The 22,797-nt window shown below is 38.4% G+C and overlaps 1 protein-coding gene, 1 long non-coding RNA gene and 1 pseudogene across 2 annotated transcripts; 1 reads left to right on the top strand and 2 right to left on the bottom strand.

The window, feature by feature from the left end:
- Window positions 1–2,227: 2,227 nt before the first annotated feature.
- On the bottom strand, window positions 2,228–5,072 carry LOC136687800 (uncharacterized). Its single transcript, XR_010800536.1, has 3 exons — window positions 4,956–5,072; window positions 3,019–3,088; window positions 2,228–2,376 (listed from the first exon to the last, which is right to left on the bottom strand). It is a non-coding gene; the product is annotated as an uncharacterized lncRNA (long non-coding RNA).
- Window positions 5,073–5,609: 537 nt separating this feature from the next.
- Window positions 5,610–14,554, bottom strand: LOC136676590 (E3 ubiquitin/ISG15 ligase TRIM25-like; annotated as a pseudogene).
- A 2,022-nt stretch (window positions 14,555–16,576) lies between these two features.
- Window positions 16,577–19,449, top strand: nccrp1 (P1, F-box associated domain containing). The gene is made up of 6 exons (XM_066660983.1): window positions 16,577–16,836; window positions 17,835–17,921; window positions 18,046–18,142; window positions 18,342–18,437; window positions 18,783–18,921; window positions 19,122–19,449. Exons 1-6 carry the CDS (start codon window positions 16,692–16,694, stop codon window positions 19,266–19,268), a joined length of 711 nt encoding a protein of 236 aa, XP_066517080.1. The 5' UTR covers window positions 16,577–16,691; the 3' UTR covers window positions 19,269–19,449.
- Window positions 19,450–22,797: the final 3,348 nt, after the last annotated feature.

Here is a 22,797-nt window from a genome sequence, read left to right as displayed (position 1 = left end):
TGAAATGAGCAAGTCTTTATAGATTTGTGAGAGCAAAGGACCACCCACTACAGGTGGACCGCCCCACTGAACAGCCAATCAGCTTTGAATGTTAAGATGGGCTGATAGGAAGTAAGAAGCTCCAGTAATTTTCCATTCCTGCAATCGTCTGGTTTCTTGTCAAAATGGATTGTTTGAGAAAACTGGTTTTCATTTCTTATCGCAAATGATACGCTACATTTTTTTATATTGGCTTGAAAATGAAAAACACTAAAGACATACCTTCCTGTTGAAGTACCCAGTTCTGGGACCAGGTGTGCCCCAAGCCTAATGAAAAACATATGGATTTGGATTTTGGGTGATGTTCCCTCCTTCTGCACTTTCATCTGTTGTTTACAAGTCATTACACTTCTTTTCATTAGTACTTTTAAGTAATCATTTCACACACACAGACACACACCTGTACACAATCGATCAATCCACCGACCAAAATTTGTCTCCTGTATCGTTTAATTTTTGTTCAGTGAATTGATCTGGACCTAGTGCTTGTGCTTTACAGTAACCGATGAGTTGAAGGTGAAGTAATCAGGTTTCTGCTTACACAACTGTATGGAAGAAGACAGGACTCTGTGCTCCTGTTGAAAGCAGAGAAGAACCTGTTGCATTCACCAAAATCTTTCAAATGAAGGGCAGGGCCTGTTCTATTATGGAGCCAAAACACACACCGTACCCTCAGGTGAGTTTTGAGGGAGCGAATTCTTGACTCCAGACGAGGGAAGGAGGAGCACACGGAGAACGTCACTGTTTGCAGGTCAGCTCTGGGAGGCAGGATAAAAAGCAAAATGAGATGACGCAGCTTGAACGGATGTGGAAATGTCTCAGACGTAAATGTGATCACTGTAAACAGATTGTATTGTGAGGCTTAAGGAATAACTCTCTAAAACCTTTTCAGTGATATTTTCACCCCAACACTCGCCCCTTCGTGTATAACTCACCCTCAGTTAAACTGCTGTGTAAGTCAGATATTAAGAAAAAACACTCTCAACATTAAAAGAAGTGATTCAATACGAGATGTTATGCTGCCTTTTTCGTCCTGTGGGTGCAGATAAACTCAAAATCTCAAATGTGTTATGAATTCGAGACTCACCATCATTGCACTGGTATCATATCCCATTTCCACGTGTTCATTCATGTATTCTAGTGTGAGTGGTATGATGACGCGCCAGGGGTGTTTCTACACTACTTGTGGTACTGGGACACACACATAGAATTGTGTACATTCTGATACAGTCTGCAGTCCCTAATAAAATATGACATGTTTCTAAAATATCAATATCTCTGTAACTGAACAGTCTTTAAAATGAACATTATCCTGAGAACTTGTGTTGGATGGTGTTACCTGCTCTTATTGTTATTTTCTGTGGGCAGTGAATGTCAGGCTGATTTAGCAGTGTATTACGCATATGTCATCGGGTATAGGAATATCATAAGTTAAGTTGTCCTAACCAAGATTTATTGTTATGAGACATCATTCCCTCGTTTTATTACACTGTTGACATACTTTCAAATATTTATGAATGTCCGTACTCCGTACAGAAAAGCAAAGTAAACTGGCTCAGACTGAATGTCTGAGAGACACTGGAGCATTATGGGAAATGTAGTGCCTGTAGTGAATTTGTGTAGAATGTCCTATAGTTCTGCTCATCAATCCAGAATAAAATTTAGATTTTACCAGCGTGATTTTAGTGGGGCACATCAACATTTTACTGGGGAATTTGCTCCAGTAAATTGGGTCTAATGATGCACCAGTGGCTTTAAATATAGTGGAACTGATAAATATGACATGTGCTTGGTGACAGTAGTGTGTGATTGATGGGGATGAATTTTATTTCTTTGGGAAACTCTTGAGTAAGGAGGAGATGTGCTTGGTGACAGTACTTCTTTTTAACTATGTAACAAGCTAATGATACAAAAGTAGTCGTGGGGAGAACTGAAGAAATAAATATACATCCATTGATTTTCCACTTAGGATAAAAGCTTATTGCACACTTATACAGGCATAAGGTAATAAGGTGACTTGGACAGGAACATCACATAACGTCAACAAGAGTCCTTGGGCAAGACTGCTGAAGTCACATTGGACTATTATGACCTTTTCCATTGTAACCTCATTCTGGGAGTTCTCAAAAAAACTGGGAAAGGCAACATTAGAGTATATCTGAGATGGGTGAGTGATGAGTGGGTCAGAGGCAGAACATTAATGAAAGATTAATGCTTGTGATTTACAGTAAGTGACAAATTCGTGAAGAAATCCATCTTGTGACAGAATCCACTGGCTGAAGTAAGAAACTGTTGGGGAATGCTGGAACGTGCTGGAGAAAGACTAACCTCCGGTAACTATAGGAGAAACACACACACACACACATGTACAGATACAAAAGTAAATTCACTTGTGGAATGAGCACTGGGATAAATACCTCCAAATCACATCCACTACTCGTTGTAGAGCCACCACAGGTGATTTAAAGTGACGTCTAAAGCACATCCATCTGATGACACGCTAAGAACAGGTCAGTTCCAGTTGAGACATTTTTTCAGATTATTCTCTAAATCCTAACCATATACATGTGTTCACACACACACACACTTCCCCCCGTTGTGTATAACTCCCCCTCAGTGATATTGTTCTGGAAGTCAGAACGTTAAGAAATAAAAGTCTCTCGACACTCGTTTGAAACGTTCCTAATGTTTATTTGTCTCTGATTTTAAAGCGGAAATACTGCAATATATCATTCATTTGTGTGGCCTTCCCGTCTCTCGGGCGTAGACACAATCTTTTCAGTTAAAATTTGATGGACTCCAGACATGGCATTAATCGGAGACTCGTTGACCAGTTGATAGTATCATATCAGTTTGTTTATACGTTGGTCTGAGGCTCACAGACGGAGCGCTTTTATCATATCTGGCCGATATACGTACACCATAATTGTGCTGATATCACGTTGGGAATGAAACACAGTGGTGTGAAGCTTTACCCACCTCCAGTCAAAGGCCAGCAGCTTTCTTTTCCAAACTAGCCTCGGAAAATCCGTTCACAGAGCGAGTAGATCTGCAAGATAAAAAAAAAATATCTTTAACATTTGCTGGAGTGTGTCGAAGACTGTCTTCAACCTACATATACATTCCTCTTAAATTACAGCTGACAATCCAACTATAGTAATCGCACATGTGGGAAAAGTACTCAGAAAGCACATTCAGCACTCACTGTATGTGATTTATGGTGACCTTTGAAGCAAAACTGACTGATGAAACGCTAGGAACAGGTTGATTCTAGTTGAGACACGTTAAGAAAAACATTCATCAAGGTCTTTCAAATGCAGGACAGGGCCGATTCTATGACTGTGCCAAAACAGGTAGCGTACCCTCAGGTGAGGGAGTGACTACTTGACTCCAGCTGAGTGCAGCAGGAGCACACAGCAGTAGAACAAGTTCTAAATACTCTGTGTGTGATCTCTGCAAACAGAGTGTATTTTGTTGCTTTAAGAAGTATTCTCTAAAACCTAACTAGATATGCCTTCACTCCCACTACTCGTCCTTCATGTACAAGTCACCCTCAGTGATGTTGTTCTAGAAGACAGACACTTCCAAAAAACACTCTCAGCACATTTCATGATTTTTATATATATATATATGTACATATATTTATTTTTTACCATTTATCCATGGCCTTGTTTTCCAGTGGGCATACGCAAAGCCATTCAATTTTATAAAAATTCCGTGGATACGTATCACCGTTTTAATGACCGTAGTAGGAACGTATCACCAATGCTCTGGGAACGTGTCACAGCGTCGATGACCATAGACGGAACATGTCGCGCCGTCAATGACCGTGGTTGGAACGTGTCACGGCGTCAAAGACCACAGACGGAACGTGTCACAGCGTCAATGACGGTGGACGGTATGTGTTATGATGTTATTCTAGAAGACAAGCACTTCAGAAAAAACACTCTCAGCACATTTCATGATTTTTATATATATATATATGTACATATATTTATTTTTTACCATTTATCCATGGCCTTGTTTTCCAGTGGGCATACGCATAGCCATTCAATTTTATAAAAATTCCGTGGATACGTATCACCGTTTTAATGACCGTAGTAGGAAAGTATCACCAATGCTCTGGGAACGTGTCACAGGGTCGATGACCGTGGTTGGAACGTGTCAGGGTGTCAATGACCACAGACAGAACGTGTCACGGCGTCGATGACGGGTGACGGAACGTGTCATGGCGTCGATGACAATAGACGGAACGTGTCGCACCGGCGATGACCGTGGTTGGAACGTGTCACGGCATCAATGACCACAGATGGAACATGTCACAGGGTCGATGACGGCGGACGGAACATGTCACAGGGTCGATGACGGCGGACCGTGTCATAGCGTCAATGACCATAGACGGACCGTGTCACGGTGTCAATGACCATAGACGGAACGTGTCACGGCGTCAATGGCCATAGACGAACGTGTCACGGCGTCGATGACGGTGGACGGAACGTGTCACAGCGTCAATGACGGTGGACGGAACGTGTCACAGCGTCAATGACCACAGACGGAAGGTGTTATGGCGTCAATTACCGTGGACGGGGCGTGTCACGGTGTCGATTACCTAGGTAGGTACGTGTCACCAATGCACTGTGACCGGGTCTGGATGTTGACAAATTTGTATGCGCTGTTCTGATAGCACATCAGGAATTGAACACGGTACTTTGAAATCTTGCCCAGATCCAGTCAAAGGCCAGCATCATTCATTTTAAAACGAGCGCCATAAATCCTGAAACACGTCTGCGATTTTAAGTAGTTCATTACGTATTTCGTTGCCAAGAGTGCAGATTTTTCTGATTGAGGTAAGTATGCTTTCAAATCTCTGCGTTCTGTCAAGGACCGTATTCAGCCTCCTCAGAAACAGCGCATACCATGCACGGTACTCTCCATGTTCTTGTGGCATTGTAATTGCCACGGTTTCCGAAGCTGGTTGAATGTGTGCCATCAAACTGAAGGATGATCAGAAAGCAGCAGCTGTCCGTGTCCTGGTTCAAATAAGAGGGGAACTGAAATGAGCAAGTCTTTATAGATTTGTGAGAGCAAAGGACCACCCACTACAGGTGGACCGCCCCACTGAACAGCCAATCAGCTTTGAATGTTAAGATGGGCTGATAGGAAGTAAGAAGCTCCAGTAATTTTCCATTCCTGCAATCGTCTGGTTTCTTGTCAAAATGGATTGTTTGAGAAAACTGGTTTTCATTTCTTATCGCAAATGATACGCTACATTTTTTTATATTGGCTTGAAAATGAAAAACACTAAAGACATACCTTCCTGTTGAAGTACCCAGTTCTGGGACCAGGTGTGCCCCAAGCCTAATGAAAAACATATGGATTTGGATTTTGGGTGATGTTCCCTCCTTCTGCACTTTCATCTGTTGTTTACAAGTCATTACACTTCTTTTCATTAGTACTTTTAAGTAATCATTTCACACACACAGACACACACCTGTACACAATCAATCAATCCACCGACCAAAATTTGTCTCCTGGATCGTTTAATTTTTGTTCAGTGAATTGATCTGGACCTAGTGCTTGTGCTTTACAGTAACCGATGAGTTGAAGGTGAAGTAATCAGGTTTCTGCTTACACAACTGTATGGAAGAAGACAGGACTCTGTGCTCCTGTTGAAAGCAGAGAAGAACCTGTTGCATTCACCAAAATCTTTCAAATGAAGGGCAGGGCCTGTTCTATTATGGAGCCAAAACACACACCGTACCCTCAGGTGAGTTTTGAGGGAGCGAATTCTTGACTCCAGACGAGGGAAGGAGGAGCACACGGAGAACGTCACTGTTTGCAGGTCAGCTCTGGGAGGCAGGATAAAAAGCAAAATGAGATGACGCAGCTTGAACGGATGTGGAAATGTCTCAGACGTAAATGTGATCACTGTAAACAGATTGTATTGTGAGGCTTTAAGAATAACTCTCTAAAACCTTTTCAGTGATATTTTCACCCCAACACTCGCCCCTTCGTGTATAACTCACCCTCAGTTAAACTGCTGTGTAAGTCAGATATTAAGAAAAAACACTCTCAACATTAAAAGAAGTGATTCAATACGAGATGTTATGCTGCCTTTTTCGTCCTGTGGGTGCAGATAAACTCAAAATCTCAAATGTGTTATGAATTCGAGACTCACCATCATTGCACTGGTATCATATCCCATTTCCACGTGTTCATTCATGTATTCTAGTGTGAGTGGTATGATGACGCGCCAGGGGTGTTTCTACACTACTTGTGGTACTGGGACACACACATAGAATTGTGTACATTCTGATACAGTCTGCAGTCCCTAATAAAATATGACATGTTTCTAAAATATCAATATCTCTGTAACTGAACAGTCTTTAAAATGAACATTATCCTGAGAACTTGTGTTGGATGGTGTTACCTGCTCTTATTGTTATTTTCTGTGGGCAGTGAATGTCAGGCTGATTTAGCGGTGTATTATGCATATGTCATCGGGTATAGGAATATCATAAGTTAAGTTGTCCTAACCAAGATTTATTGTCATGAGACATCATTCCCTCGTTTTATTACACTGTTGACATACTTTCAAATATTTATGAATGTCCGTACTCCGTACAGAAAAGCAAAGTAAACTGGCTCAGACTGAATGTCTGAGAGACACTGGAGCATTATGGGAAATGTAGTGCCTGTAGTGAATTTGTGTAGAATGTCCTATAGTTCTGCTCATCAATCCAGAATAAAATTTAGATTTTACCAGCGTGATTTTAGTGGGGCACATCAACATTTTACTGGGGAATGTGCTCCAGTAAATTGGGTCTAATGATGCACCAGTGGCTTTAAATATAGTGGAACTGATAAATATGACATGTGCTTGGTGACAGTAGTGTGTGATTGATGGGGATGAATTTTATTTCTTTGGGAAGCTCTTGAGTAATATAATTTACATTTAATTTAATTTAATTTACAATTTAATATTAATTTACATAAATTAAATACTCATGCAAATATCTTTAAAAAATAAAAAAAGTTATGAAGCAGAGAATGTGAAAATTACTAGTCTGAAACCACCAGTGGTTCAGCAGAGCTGATAGCTTTTTTTATATTGTAGCAAATACTAAATAAATGGACAACTAATGTTCTCGAATGATAGCTTTTTTTTTATTAAGATATTTGCATGAGTATTTAATTTATTTAAACATAAAGACAAATAATGAGAAATCTGCCTCAAGCAAATCATGTGCAATCCTTATTTAAAAATAATAATAATAATAATTATATATATATATATATATATATATATATATATATATATATATATATATATATATATATATCTTAAAGCAAATATTTTAAAAAATAAAAAAGTTATGAAGCAGAGAATGTGAAAATTACTAGTCTGAAACCACCAGTGGTTCAGCAGAGCTGATAGCTTTTTTTATATTGTAGCAAATACTAAATAAATGGACAACTAATGTTCTCGAATGATAACAATTTTTGTACATTTTTTTCATATTTTAAGCAAATTGTTATAGATTTATTGATTTTAAATTTTTAAAAAATGTAACAACTATCAAGAATTTAATTTTATAGACAAACCAAAGGTGTGCATGATTAGTGTGATTAATGTCTACACTGCACAGCTGATTTTAAACTTGTAAGTAACTTGGTTGAAAAGTTATTGAAAATTCAATTTTAAAAAATTAAATAAAAACCAAGAATTTTATTTTACAGAAAAAACAAAGGGTGTGCATGGTTAGTGTGATTCATATCTACAATGCACAGCTGTATTTAAAGTCATATATAACTTGGTTGAAAAGTTATTGAAAATTAAAAATTTTAAAAATTCAGTAAAAACCAAGAATTTAATTTTACAGACAAACCAAAGGGTGTGCATGGTTAGTGTGATTAATGTCTACAATGCACAGCTGTATTTAAAGTCTTATGTAACTTATAAATTATAATAAAAAATAAATTTAAAAATTCATTAAAAAAAGATTTTTCCATCCATCAATCATTTTATTGATAAATGATTGTGCATGATATCAAACACAATGTACACTTTATATTAAAAAAATAAAGGCTTAACATTTAAAAGAACAGATTCCAAAAACAGAATTACACAGTTAGAACTTTAACATTCTCTTTAAATAAAGCTTTCTGCTTCACTACTTCTCACAGTCTCTGGTATACTTCACTGTGTCCACAGTCCTCACTACCTGACCCCTCCTGGGTGAATCAGATCAGACAGACAAACAGAGTGAGAGACAGACTGAGAGTGAGACAGACTGAATGAGTGAGTGAGTGAGTGTGTGTGTGTGTGTGTAAGTGAGAGACACAGAGAGATTGAGAGGGAGAGAGAGAGACCTAAATTCTGAATTTGACTGTTAATGAGAGGTCAGTATGAAAACACATTTGCTGTGCATTCTTCCCCATCACTCCGAGTATCTAACACGGCCAATCTGATGTTTATAAACACAGTGAAAACAAAGCTATTGAAGATTGTCACCTGTTGTTAGCGGCGACAGGAAAGTACGTATTTAATCGTATTTAAGCAAATTAGGCTGAAAGACGATGGTGTGCATTGCTGTAGACAGAGTCTAGAAACGAAAGCACTTTGTTGCGATGTCAAAAACGGTCTGTTTTTTTAGCTATTGAAAGGAAAAGGAGCATATATCAAATGCACCGGAGCGTCCATAAAAACAGTGTGCATTGTTCTCTGTGTCCGTATCATTCAGAATATGTAACCCTGTGTCAGATATAACCTTATTTTGAAAAGTTATTGACGCCGGAAAACCGGATTTCGAATATCGAAAAGAAAACTAACTTTACCGTGGTAAATTTACTGACGCTAAATTACAGCTTAGGAATTACTCTATTAAAGAAACTGGTAGGATATCACATGTAGTTCCAGCTGAAATACATTATAGAATGACTGTTTAATGCAAAGGGTGGGTTGTTAACAGTACAGGGAGGGTTTTACACGTCCAAATACTCATTAAATACATAAACATATCTTTCCTCTACTTCGCGGAAATTCGTTTTTCGCGGGTGGTCTTGGAACCCCCCGCGAAAAACGAGGGATCACTGTATAGCTCTCACATACAGCACGTTTTATCAGCCAGACCTTATAAGATATGAAAAATACATATTTCACATAAATGTCTGGATCCCAGTGATGATCTGATCATTTATCAAGTCTGTATTACTTCTGTTTGATAAAATGTGGTACTTGGTTTTAATAACGTTTAAAACACACAGTTAAAAAGTAAAAACTCATCAGTTTCTGTCATGATCCTGAGTTTTCTGGTGTAAACAAGTCGCTTTAATACAGGGCTTCAGTTTTGAATTTTGGTATGAACAGAATATAACAGGTTTCGCTGATAATAAACTGTCAAGAAATGAGAAAAATATTATTTTATTATTTTTGCTTAGGGCCAAATGTTGAATGGAAAGGAATCTGTCCAAAAAGATCTTTGTTATTTATCTTGTTAAAGAGTATTTATGTATTAAATTCAGCAGCATGGTTACATGGTTATTGAAGCATTTGTGCTGCCAACATGCCCCATGTGTCCTCTTTTTTGAAAACTCAAATATGGTCACCCTATTTTTATTTATAAAGAAACACTCATTACCCCACCCTCTCCTGTTAATATCCTTATATGTGACTAATATCAAAACACGTATATATATAACTAATTAGTACATTTGTATTGTGTTAATTTTTTTTTTTTTTATTTAACTGTTATAATTATACACTGTCTAATTTCCTCTCCAAAAAAGTACTGCATCTCCTTCTAACTCACTAATACCCAAAACTTTTTTTTGCAGTGCAGCCATTTTGTAAATGAGAATAGTATATACATACATGTCTGGAACTTGTTTAAACATTGTAATTAATAAAACTGCGTGAGTTTCTGCGTCAGGTGCTCTCTCACAACGGTAAATGAAACACAGGAGTGCAGGAGAAACTCTGGAACCTTTCTGGTGCCATTCTTACAAGCGCAGACTGGGACTTCACCCAGTTTCCACTAGGGTATGTGGAGGATATAGTAGCTAGGGACACGTGTTTTGGATGGTTGTATTCACGCATACATCTCCTCCGGGTAAACATTTCTGGATTACCGTGCATGTGGGGCACACGTGGAATGTGGATCTAAAAAAAACTAAATATTACCGCAGACTAAAACATAACAAATCAACAAAGTACACATCTCCTAATATCCAATCATTCAAAATGGGTTTTGCTCTTTGAAATATTCTTGGAATAGTGGTAACAAACATTTTTTTCCCGTTTTGCCCTTCGTCTTCCGGACTCCCTCTTGTGGCAACTTCCATTAATAAGAACTATGATATTTTAAAAAACATATAAACAAATATGTGAATAAATGTTTTTGAGTTAAACGTATGCTGAAGGAAATATTTTCTGTTTATTGGTTCTGAGGATAAAATATGAAAAGCTGCAGCTGTGGAGGCAAAAACAAACTTCCCAAATGATCAAATTAAACTGAATGGAACTGAGCTGGAGCAGCAAGACTCAGATTCAGGAACAGTATGAACCATGTTTCTGCGTTGTGTTATCGCAAAGATATCTATAACAGCATCTGTACATATGAAGTTTGACACAAAGTGAATTCTGTGTCATTTCACACATGTGCAAGTCATAGGTACTGTAAAAAAGCAATCCACTTAACTACAGTGAAGTAAGAAATGCTGGCCACAGATGTGATTGTGAAGAATCAGAGAGAAAAATAAAGGCACTAGAATTGTTTAATGCAAGGCTTAGAGGAGATAAGGAGTCACAAATTATTAAAGATTTTTTTCCTTTACTCTTTAAATGTATTTCCTTATTGTATTATTAATTTCTCAGTTACTATTGATATGTGTTTACATTCATTTAAAAATCTATTATCTGTGACTTAATACATATACATTCTCTAATTTGTAAACTGATGGATGAAAACACAGATCAAGATACATTTTTTAATGTTTAAAAGAATAATTCATATTTCCAGTGTAGAGGAACAAAGCCACATTTGATCATTTCATTGGAGTTTAGTAAAACATGTGGCGCTATTTAACACTTTCTGTACAAGAAAATATATTTCACCAGAAGATATTCAGCTTGCCTCAATTCAGCCTTCTCCAGAGCTCTGGTCACCTCAGACTGTTTTTTCTCAGTAGAGACAATTGGCTCAATTGTCAATCTATTTTAGGGCCTCTCCTTTTTTTCATTGTATATGTTGCCATTGGATCAAATTATTAGGAAACACAATGTCAGATTTCATTTTTATTACTCTTATTTGACTCAATGGTAATGATTATTTAAAGTCACTTAAAATGGATTGCCGACAGTTTCCTTCAACTAAAGGTAGGCAAGTCAGAGATTATTGATTTTGGTGCCCCTCATCGTATTAATAGTGTAGCAAAAGATCTTGGTTGCTTGTCAACATATGTTAAGTCTACAGTGATAAAACTTTGTGTTTTGTTTGATTTGGACCTGGGCAGCACGGTGTCAGATAGTGTCGCAGTCACACAGCTCCAGGGACCTGGAGGTTGTGGGTTCAAGTCCCACTGCAGTTGACTGTCTGTGAGGAGTTTGGTGTGTTCTCCCAGTGTCTGCGTGGGTTTCCTCTGGGTGCTCCGGTTTCCTCCCACAGTCCAAACACACGTCCAACACACATTGGTAGGTGGATTGACGACTCAAAAGTGTCCATAGGTGTGTTTGTGAGTGAGTGTGTGTGAGTGTATGTGTGGCTCTGTGAGGGACTGGCGCCCCCTTCAGGGTGTGTTCCTGCCTTGCACCCAGTGATTCTGGGTAGACAATGAATAAATGATTCAGACCCTAGATTTTATAAATAAATCGATTTTGTGGTAAGAAGTGCTTTTATCATTCACAAAATATTGTGAAGCTTAAACTTTTTCTGTGTTACTCAGACCTGGAAAGAGTTATTCATGTTTTTATTTAATCAAGACTGGACTGCTGCAATTCTCTATACATTGGGATGAGTCAGTCCTTAGTGAATCATCTGCAGTTGGTCCAGAATGCAGCTGCCAAGTTTCTTACTAACACCAAGATTCACCAAAAATTCACCACATTACTCCTACATTACTGCACTGGTTTCTAGTAAAATATAGAATACAATATAAGGTTCTTTTGTTTTTAAATCACTTAATAGTTCTGCATTCATATATATTAGCAGCATGCTTTCCTTTTCAACCATCAGTGAGCTTTGAGATCTTCTGCTCAGGATCTGTTAGTTTTGCTCAGAGCTTGACTGAAACTCAAAGATGATCATGCTTTTGCTGTCTCTGCCTCAAGTTTGTGGAACACTCTTCCAACCTCTACTCATTATGCATTCTCAATCTCATCTTTTAAAACCTTTTTACTTACTTACTTACTATTTTTAAGGACCAACAATTGCAGTCAGTGTAGCAAGGTTGTGCAATTTAGTCTTAAGATTAAGTTACGTTATTAAAAGGCCAAGCCAACAAATACTAACAAAGTGCATGTAAAATCTGATCCACTGAAAATCTGATATGGTAAATAAAAGCTGAAAAAGTCTCTTACATATTACTTGGAAATGGCCTCCTGTGGAAATAAAGTACATGCCCTAACTACATTTTAAGTTATTGTAGGTGATTTATTTTGTCTACTTTATGGCTGTGTACAAGCCCCAAGTGTCTCAGCTCCTCTGACTGGAGGAGAGGATAACACAGGTGTAAAATATTTAATTTCTGTTCAACACTGACCTTAAGAGTCTCCATGGACTGTTTCAGATCCTGCAGCTTTCTGCTTCTCCTGGATTCTCTGCTTCAATTTCCTCTGTGTCTCTTTGAGCAGAGTCTGTAACACAAATCCATTTTTGTTATATTTATGTTTTAATTTTTTTCAGTTGAGGAGATCAATTTTCCTTTGTTCATATGAGCACTGTAAGCTCATATAGGGTTTGTTACAGATTTCAGACATGCTGACATATTTGGACCTATCCTTATTAATAAGATTTCACAAATTGTATAGTCATTGTTCAGCAGTGCAATGAAATTGACCTCTGCATATAACCCACCCATGGCTTTTAACACACACATACTAATGATTCTAGGTGCAGTGTACAAACACCCAGGGCTGGGGGCGCAAGCCTTGGATATTGAGGGATGAGACATTACTGTTCCTTCACTCCCCCATCACCAATCAATTACCTTCCAGTCCCAAATATGCATCAATTACATTTAGGCCATGGCTATTTAGAAAAACTGGAATATATTCATCATAAAATTTCCACTTTTAAAAAGCAGTTTGTGGTTAACCAGATTAATTCATTCTTGATTAAAAACTCAAATAGAATGAATAAATTCTGAAATACATATATATTTTTTACCTGTTTCTCTGTGATTTCTGTAGCAACCAGGACTGTATCATGACCTTTGTGTTCCACCATTGTGAACATGTAGCAGATGAAGCTGCGGTTAGTTTGGCAGTAGATGTCGATCAGTTTGTCGTGCTGAGAGCATATCTTCTCTTGTAACTAAGAGGAGGCTTTCACAAGGTTGTGTTTTTTACAAGCAGAAACTTCATAGTGAGGTTTAAGATCATTTTCGCAGAAGGAGGCCAGACACGTCAGACAAGACTTGATGGCTTTGAGTTTTCTCTCTGTGCAGAAATCACACTCCACCTCTCCAGGTCAAGCGTGAAGGGGAGCAGCCTGATCTTCAGTCTTCCTTAGTGTCTCCATCACTTTAGCCAGAATGTTGCCTCAGATTGAAAGCCTCTGCAGCTGTAGACCCCCATCTAACCCTCAAGATCCCAGCAGCCATTAATACACACCTCGCAGAAATAGTGTCCACATTCAGATGGTCATAGGATCCTTCAGCAGTTCCAGACAAACTGGACCAATGAACTGGTCTTGATTTTCTCATGATGAAGCTCCGTGTGCCTGCTGATGTTCTCATTTTTTTCATAGTTTGAGAAGAGAAATTTAAACACACCCACATTTCTAGCCTGTTTCAACATTGGTCCCAGGTTATGACAAGTGGAAGCTGAGATTCCAGGGTATTTAATCTTTATTTTAATCCAAAGATAGAGACAAAATTACTGTAAAAGTACTGGGGCATTAAATATGATCAGAATATATTGGAGGACAAATAAATCTCATAATCTAACAAACTGAACCAAGGCAAATGCTTCAATTTTTGAAAATGACAATGACATAATAAACTAAATTATGATAAATTCAAAGTTTCTAAAATGTAAATGATAAAATTCCACTGGGAAGTATATTTTGCAGCTAACTAGCTTTAAAGTTACCCAGGAAATGGGTACTACTTATGAAAGGAAATGACAAAAATAACAGTGACACAAAGGATAATTTTTTAATAAATGTATGTGAATTCAGGGGGAAAAACATAAAATAAAATAAACCACTACACATTAAAACACAAAAAATAAAAAATGAAACCTCCAAATGTTACCATTTGTTCATCTTGAATACCTTTTGCCTTTACCTCCCATATGTATATAGTTTACATTTATCTACCATATCTACTTTTTCATGGATTATGTAACTACAGTTCCAAGAATTTCCTGCTCTGACTGTGCAGTTGTCATAATAACAAACCTAGCCCTGTTGTAATGTCCTGCGTAACCAGTACCTCCCAAATTTGGTCATACTTGGTTAGTAAATGTAGGCTGAGAGTTTACTGTTTTAGCTATTATATAAAACCCATCATAATTTGGTCATAAGAAAAAAAATATTAAAAATGTAATATGTATTACTTATCAGTCTAGTGCTAGGTAGAGACTGAACTTTGTACTCTTCTTATCTTTATAGACAAACAGGGAGGAGGACTATTGTCTCTATACTGTCTTAAATCAGTTTACATAAGCCACATCTGTTCTTTTACAGAAACTTCAGAAAAATAAGATCCTAATCCAACCATGCGTGAGTTTTGGATTTGGATTAGAAGGTTCAAATGTGAACTAAATGTTTATCAATCGTAGCAAAAATGAGATAATTGTCTCCATTTATCATCCACTGGTGTACGTCTATCCACAATGTTTTTTTTTATTAATTCTGTTTTATTTCTTTTGATCTAATTATTTTTAATCATTATTCAATTTAATGTATGTTTTGATGTGATAGTCCTATTTGTAAAAATACGAGAGGCTTTTGCTTAAGTTAGCATTCTTTGCTACACATTTATAATTACAGTTTTTTATTTATTCATTCAAATCCCTGGTTATAAACTCTAAAAATATGGTTATACAGTGTCACTCTGTTCAAATAAAAGTTGACTGAAATGTAAGAACAGGATCATTTTGAGAAGAACATCCAATATCAATATGAATAATTTTAAGTGCATTTGCAATGGATGATACTTGGTTTCTCCACTGAAATGCATTGGATGAATACTTTTGAAGGCCTATGTATTTTATATTACCAATAAATAAATGACAGATAAATGAGTCGATTTGTTCTAATTTATTTCAATCACTTCATTAGGATGAGACACACCTTGATGGAGCAGTGAATACTCAGTTTCCTGAAAAAATAAAACTTAACATTTTTGTGATGTTTAATTCTGTATAAAGCCTAAGAAGCAGCTATATGAAAGTGTCAAACAAATAAATACTGTGGAATTTATTTAACCCCCCAAACGGTGTTCGGAAACTCTAATAGGCGTCTTGCCTGTGACGTAGATGGTGGACAACAACTCTAGAAGTTGCACTTAATTTAATGCAAAATGACGAAAGGGTGTGTTGCTTTTGGCTGCAATAATTCAATGTACAGTGGGACATCTGTGCACAAATGACCCAAAGATCCCACAATATCCAGAAAATGGACTGAATTTGTCAACTTTAAACGGGCACTTTGGAAAGGACCATCCGCTCACTCCGTTATCTGTAGCTCATTTCACTGGCGCTTTTCCAACAATATGGGCATGTAAGGAAACCAGCGAAAGGTGTTCAAGAGCCTCTGTATACATGGAGGTAAACAGGGTATGTACACTTACCTCACCTGTTTTAGTTGGTGTTAGTTAACGTTAGCTTGACTTGATAAACTTAGAGGCTCAGATTATACTCGGCTACGTAGTGATAGCATAGTTGCGTTATGGAGGTTTATAGAGTCGGATGAATTCGAGTTCGACTTCGCTCACCTTTACAAGAAAACTGTACCTCTAAATTTGAGTTTAGCTTATTGCTAGGCTATTGTCATGAATAATGTTAGTTATTTAGCTAGCTAGATACTGTCATAACAGTCAGTCATAACGGTGTTTTAACGCGGCATTGTTCAGCTGTTGTCCACCAGTGACGTCACTGTTGCGTTCAAGAATTTCCGTAGCGAGCTCGGGTTTTTCCGTCAATTTAATAAAATTGTCAGTTTTAAAGCAAATTAAGCATGCTATTTTCATTTTAATTCATACTTATATATGTCAGTAACTAAAATAATGTGAAATGTTCATGGCGGTCCATTAAGTGGTGCTTAGCCTTTAAGTATGGATTTCGCTATGCAGCCCCAGCAGAAATCCACTCCATACACTGTGTCATGGTGGATGGGTGGGACAGAGGGTGGTGAGTAAATGAGATTTCTTTGCTTGCTCCTTCCTGGTTCTGTCAGTTGAGGGCAGAGACAGCAGAAGTCTGTCAGATGGCGGAGGAGTGGAAGAAGAAGTGTGATCAGCTCTGGCAGCTGGAGGCAAAAGGTGTCTCCCTGCCAAACAATGTGGACTGGAAATCAGTTTATGAGAAGAAACCTTTAGAGAGGAATTTACTGAAGAACCCCTCTCCTCACGGTAAGTCTCCGCTCTGTAAAACCTGGTATGAATGGGTGTGTATGGTCTTAACTTCTGTAAAAGAAGAATGTCGGGAAAAATACGTCTTTAGGAAATTAAATAGAAGTTCCAGCTGTGACTTTGTGGCTTTGTTATTGTTGTTAGCTTCTGCTAGCTCCTATAGCAGGAACGTCTGCGCTGGAAGGTCTGTTTTTGTTCAATTTTAACTTTAAACGGCTCCATAAACAGTTTGAAAATGTATGGTTACACCCACAGGGTTATTATGGACCGGTCTGTTAATCTCTGACGGGTTTTTTTATGTTTTCCAAGAGATTTGTGGTACTTTAACGTCATATTTGTGTGACTTCCCTATACGTTCGTGTAACGGTGAATGTATAAATCAGTCAAGTTCATTTACTTTAAAAATTCAGTGATAAACTAAATTTAATCTTAATTTAAGCGCAATCTGTTAGCCGTGACTAAAATTACTTTTTTTAAGTTAAAACAATTACTCAAATCTTAATAAATAAAGTGTTCCAGCACTGAAATTTTCAATTGTTTTAGCTAACTCAACTGCAGTCGCACAATTTAGATTTTAAAAGTTGTGACTCTGGGCGTAGCATGTAGTGTCGCTGTCACACAGCTTCAGGGACCTGGAGGTTGTGGGTTCAAGTCCGGTTCTGGGTGACTGTGAGGTGTGTCCGTGTGGGTTTCCTCAGGGTGCTCCTGTTTCCTCCCATGGTCCAAAAACATCCATTAGTAGGTGGATTGCCTACTCAAAAGTGTCAATAGGTGTGAGTGGATGAGCGGTTACAGACGATGAAAGAATGAAAATTTTGACTCTGGCTCATGATTGGTCAATCAGCCACGATCACATAATTGTGAAATAAATACATTGCAAAGAACATTGCAGTAAACAGTGGCTGTGTATGGAGGTTAATCCTGGGCGTTTCACAGAGTCAGCAAGACTTAATGACATTTCATTTCTCCTGTGTGTTTCTCTGTTCGATGAAATCCAGGTGTGAGTCACAGCACTCCTCCGCCAGAGCGAGAAGTTACAGGAATTCCTCCGAGCCCTGACGAGCCACCCCAGTTTGAACCCAGAGGTAAAAAAGGGATTCTAAGTACAATATTAATGAAATTTTCTGACTAAACTGCTTTCAACCTGAGCTACTCACTGTGTTGTCTTCATGTCCTCTACATGACTGTGTTTTCTTCTTTGTTTTTCAGGAGATTTCTCAGGCTGGAACACAAGTACCGAGGTTTTGCCATATGACACCAGTGGTATTCCTCCAGGTGCGGTGGTCTGCTATATGCCACAGTTCAGGTGAGTCACAGAAGTGGAAGGTTTGGGTCGCAGAGGTGTGTCATATGTCACCGTATTTGCAGTTGACATCACTGGTAGACTAAGTTGACGTGATATAGTTTATCGTTATTATATTTGGGGTGTCATGTCATGGTTGTAAATGTGCTGTAGTCCTTTTTTGCATTAGTTTTGAACTCTGATGTGTCATGTTGCTCCTCAGGTGGTTTTCTATGGAGCAGCGTGTTGACCTTAAGGCTGAGGGACTGTGGGATGAGTTTCTGGACCAGTTCCAGCCTGACATAGCCATAGAGGACTGGTATGTGGCTGCAGGAAATTAAATTCACAGCTATTCAAACTTGGTATTCAAAGGAAGTGTTTAGCTCTACGAGGTGTAGAGATAAAATGTCTGTATATAAAACATAAACCTGTTGTTAACAGCACGAACAGAGTTCGTTCGTTCAAAGTTTGAATCATAGCATGGCTTCTTTATCTAGAATGTCTAATGAAGTTAATGTGAAATTCTTTCTAAAAACAGCAGATTGTATTTCCAATAATGTCTCAATAACTGTTGTCTGAACGGAAGTGAGGAAATTGTTTTGAAGTTCAGTATGTCACTTTAGTTGAGTTGAGCATGTTTGCAGTTACTTCCTTGTGTGTGTAGGTATGAAGAGAGTCAACTTAATTCCTCCATCTATGAGCTTCACGTAAAGCTGCTGGCTGCTGACGGACAGACAGTCATTAAAGAACACACATACACACCCATAGAGAACCTGGAGAACTACTCACACACCTGGAAAAAGGTAATACACATATAACTACAGGCACTGTATCTTTTAATGGTTAAAAACAACAGAAAATGTGGCAACACACAGCTGATTGGGGTTAGATTCCAAAGTTGGAGAGGAACATCACACTGAACCAATGAGACCTTGGGCAAGACTCCTAAAGCTACATTGCCCTGTATCTTAAGCTTTGTGTTTATCTGTGTGTATGTCTGCAGGTTTCCCATGTGTTCTCCGGCTATGGTCCTGGCGTGAGGTACATTTCCTTCCTTCACAAACTGAAGAACAAGTTCATGGTGGAGTACTTTGGCACCTTGGTTACCGACAGCTCTGTTGTTGTCAAGGCAACAAGATCTAGCCCATAATGATCCTTCCCTAGACTCTACAGAAGTGATGTTGCACCATAGAGAACATTGGCAAACAGCTCCCCTTCCTCTTTCACATCATAGTATTAACAAAGGTGTCTTTACCTTTTATCCACACATGGATATTTAACAGATGTTTAGACACTTTAATAAAGCAAAAATGTTCTCAGACTTTGTGAGTGGTGTTTTTTGTTTAAGCCCTGTGTCCTACACTATGTGGGGAAATACTTGTGTGGACTCTTGTTTATCTTAGACCTTCTGAAATCAAAATTTTTATTTGGGAGTTTAGGGCGACGTTGTGGTCCTGCATGTAGTGTCTCTGCCACACAGCTCCAGCGTTTTGGTGTCCTGGTTCCATCGTCTCCTAGGGTCACAGTCTATGAGAAGTGTGATGTACTCTTCCTGTGGGGGGTTCCTCCCACAGTAAAAAAAAAATGTTAGGAGGATTTGCTGTGTGCAATTTTCCACAGTTGTGTGAGTGACTGGGTGGACGTGTGATGCCCCATACAGGTTGAGTTTATGCTTGCACCCAATGATTGCGAGTAGGCCCTGGACCCACTGAGACCCGGATCAGAATTAATTAATTTGTTCGTTATCTGTAACCCGGAGCGGGACTTGAACCCACAACCTATAGGTCTCTGGAGTCGTGTGATTGCAACACTACCTGCTGCTCCACCATGCCGCCCCCGATCAGGAAAAAGTGAATAAATTGTATGAAATATAATAAGATTAAGATGAATTAATTAGGATATTGTTCCCCTTTTGTGTAACAGCTGAGTGAATTCAGCTACTACTGTTGAATATTTAGTTTTGGATCTCAAATCATCTGTTCAGAGAACACAGTTCCACCGCTCCTGCTTTTCCACAGAGATAATACCAACTGTCCATAACTGAATATCTGGGTGTTTAAGTCATCAGCATTGTCAAAAACACTGTTAAATAAACATGCTGACTTTGTTTTTAGGGAACTTTGGTGATGTCTGTTTCTTAGCCCTAGTTGTTATCTACAGTAGAACATTTCTCAGCAGACCACTCAGAATAACACTGTTGATATCTTAATGTTTTCATTATAGAGAAATTTAGCAAAAAGGATGGAACTCGACTTTAAATCTTATGCTGTTCCTGAATTGGTTTTAAAAAGATGTGAACAGAGAAGGTCTGAGCTGTTGCCTTGTGTCTGATCCACTCATACCAGCACAACACACACTAACAGACCACCTCCACATCAGTGTCCCTGCAGCGTTGAGAATGATCCACCACCTGAAACATACCTGCTCTGTTGGTGTCCTGACCATTGAAGAGCAGGGTGAAAGAAGGCTAACAAAATATGAAGAGCAACAAATTAATTTTTCAGTTTTATTTCAGTAATTCCATTCAAAATGTGAAACTTGTATATTATACTCATTCATTACACACAGACTGATGTATTTCAAGTGTTTATTTCTTTTAATTTGATGATTATAACTGACATTTAATGAAAACCCCAAATTCAGTTTCTCAGAAAATTAGAATATTGTGAAAAGGTTCAATACTGAAAACACCTGGTGCCACACTCTAATCAGCAAATTAACTCAAAACACCTGCAAAGGCCTTTAAATGGTCTCTCAGTCTAGTTCTGTAGGCTCCACAATCATGGGGAAGACTGCTGACTTGACAGTTGTCCAGAAGACGACCATTAACATCTTACACAAGCAGGGCAAGACACAAAAAGTCAATTGCTAAAGAGGCTGGTTGTTCACAGAGCTCTGTGTCCAAGCACATTTAATAGAGAGGCGAAGGGAAGGAAAAGATGTGGTAGAAAAACTGTACAAGCAATAGAGGTAACCACACCCTGGAGAGGATTGTGAAACAAAACCCAATCAAAAATGTGGGGGAGGTTCACAAAGACTGGACTGCAGCTGTGCTTCAGTGCTTCAAGAACCACTACCACACGGACATCTACAGGGATTGGACAATGAAACTGAAACACCTGTCATTTTAGTGTGGGAGGTTTCATGGCTAAACTGGACCAGCCTGGTGGCCAATCTTCATTAATTGCACATTGCACCAGTAAGAGCAGAGTGTGAAGGTTCAATTAGCAGAGGGTAAGAGCACAGTTTTGCTCAAAATACTGCAATGCACACAACATTATGGGTGACATACCAGAGTTCAAAAGAGGACAAAATTGTTGGTGCACGTCTTGCTGGTGCATCTGTGACCAAGACAGCAAGTCTTTGCGATGTATCAAGAACCACAGTATCCAGGGTAATGTCAGCATACCACCAAGAGGATGAAACCCATCCAACAGGATTAACTGTGGACGCAAGTGGAAGCTGTCTGAAAGTGATGTTCGGGTGCTAATCAAGTTCAAGTTCAAGAAGTTTATTGTCATTTCAGCAGTATACAGTGTTTACAGTACACAGTGAAATGAAATAGCGTTCCTCCAGGACCAAGGTGCTACATAAAACCATACACAACATTAAAGTGCAACTAGTGCAAAGCTAGTGCAACATAAAACAGTGCACACACATTAAAGTGCAAAAGATATGGCTAAGAAAATACAAAACAATGTCCATACAATACAATGCAATACAAGACAATGCAAAACCATAAGTACGGTGGGGGTGAGGGAGAGAGACACTGCAATTTAAAGTGTATTTGGCTGTAAACGGTAACTGGGTGTAACCATGATGTAAACAGGATATGTGTAAACAGTACACTCATTTTCAGTCCAACAGACCAGTGTTTGCGTGAAGAAGTGTGTGTGTGTGTGTGTGTGTGCTCCTTCAGTCCAGTCTCAGTCTCTAGGTGTTTAGGAGTCTGATAGCATGTGGGAAGAAGCTGTTACGGAGTTTGGATGTGAGGGCTCGAAAGCTTCGATACCTTTTTCCAGACGGCAGTAGGTTGAAGAGTGTGTGTGAAGGGTGTGTGTGATCTCCCACAATGCTGAGTGCTTTGTGGGTGCAGCGAGTGGTGTAGATGTCTGTGATGGAGGGAAGAGACACACCGATAATCTTCTCAGCTGTCCTCACTGAATTTGGGGTTTTCATTAGTTGTCAGTTATAATCATCAAATTAAAAGAAATAAACACTTGAAATATATCAGTCTGTGTGTAATGAATGAGTATAATATACAATTTTCACTTTTTGAATGGAATTACTGAAATAAATCAACTTTTTTATGATATTCTAATTTTATGACCAGCATATATATATATATATATATATATATATATATATATATATATATATATATATGGAAAATATTGCTATTTTCGTAATTTATTATATGATATTTAAAATATATTATATATTCTTTCTGAAAAGACCTCATTTTGAGAACCTCGGGTTTACACTGTCCGTTGATTTGAGTAAGGGTCCCAGACGTTTTCAGTTTGGCTCCTGCTTTGTTTGTGTAGCCAAGTGTATTTGAATTACCGCATGAGTCCAGACCGTATCGTCACTGACTCAACGCTAGGGGTCTCTGTTGCGCAGCGCGTGCAGTTCAGGTGAGTTTGAAGGGGATGCTTCTTGTATGAGCAGAGGGAAGA

This window comes from Hoplias malabaricus, chromosome 2 (assembly GCF_029633855.1).
Source record: "Hoplias malabaricus isolate fHopMal1 chromosome 2, fHopMal1.hap1, whole genome shotgun sequence".
Classification (NCBI taxonomy): domain Eukaryota; kingdom Metazoa; phylum Chordata; class Actinopteri; order Characiformes; family Erythrinidae; genus Hoplias; species Hoplias malabaricus.
The sequence above is the reverse complement of the archived record's forward strand: the minus strand, read 5'-3'. Positions and strand labels throughout refer to the sequence as shown.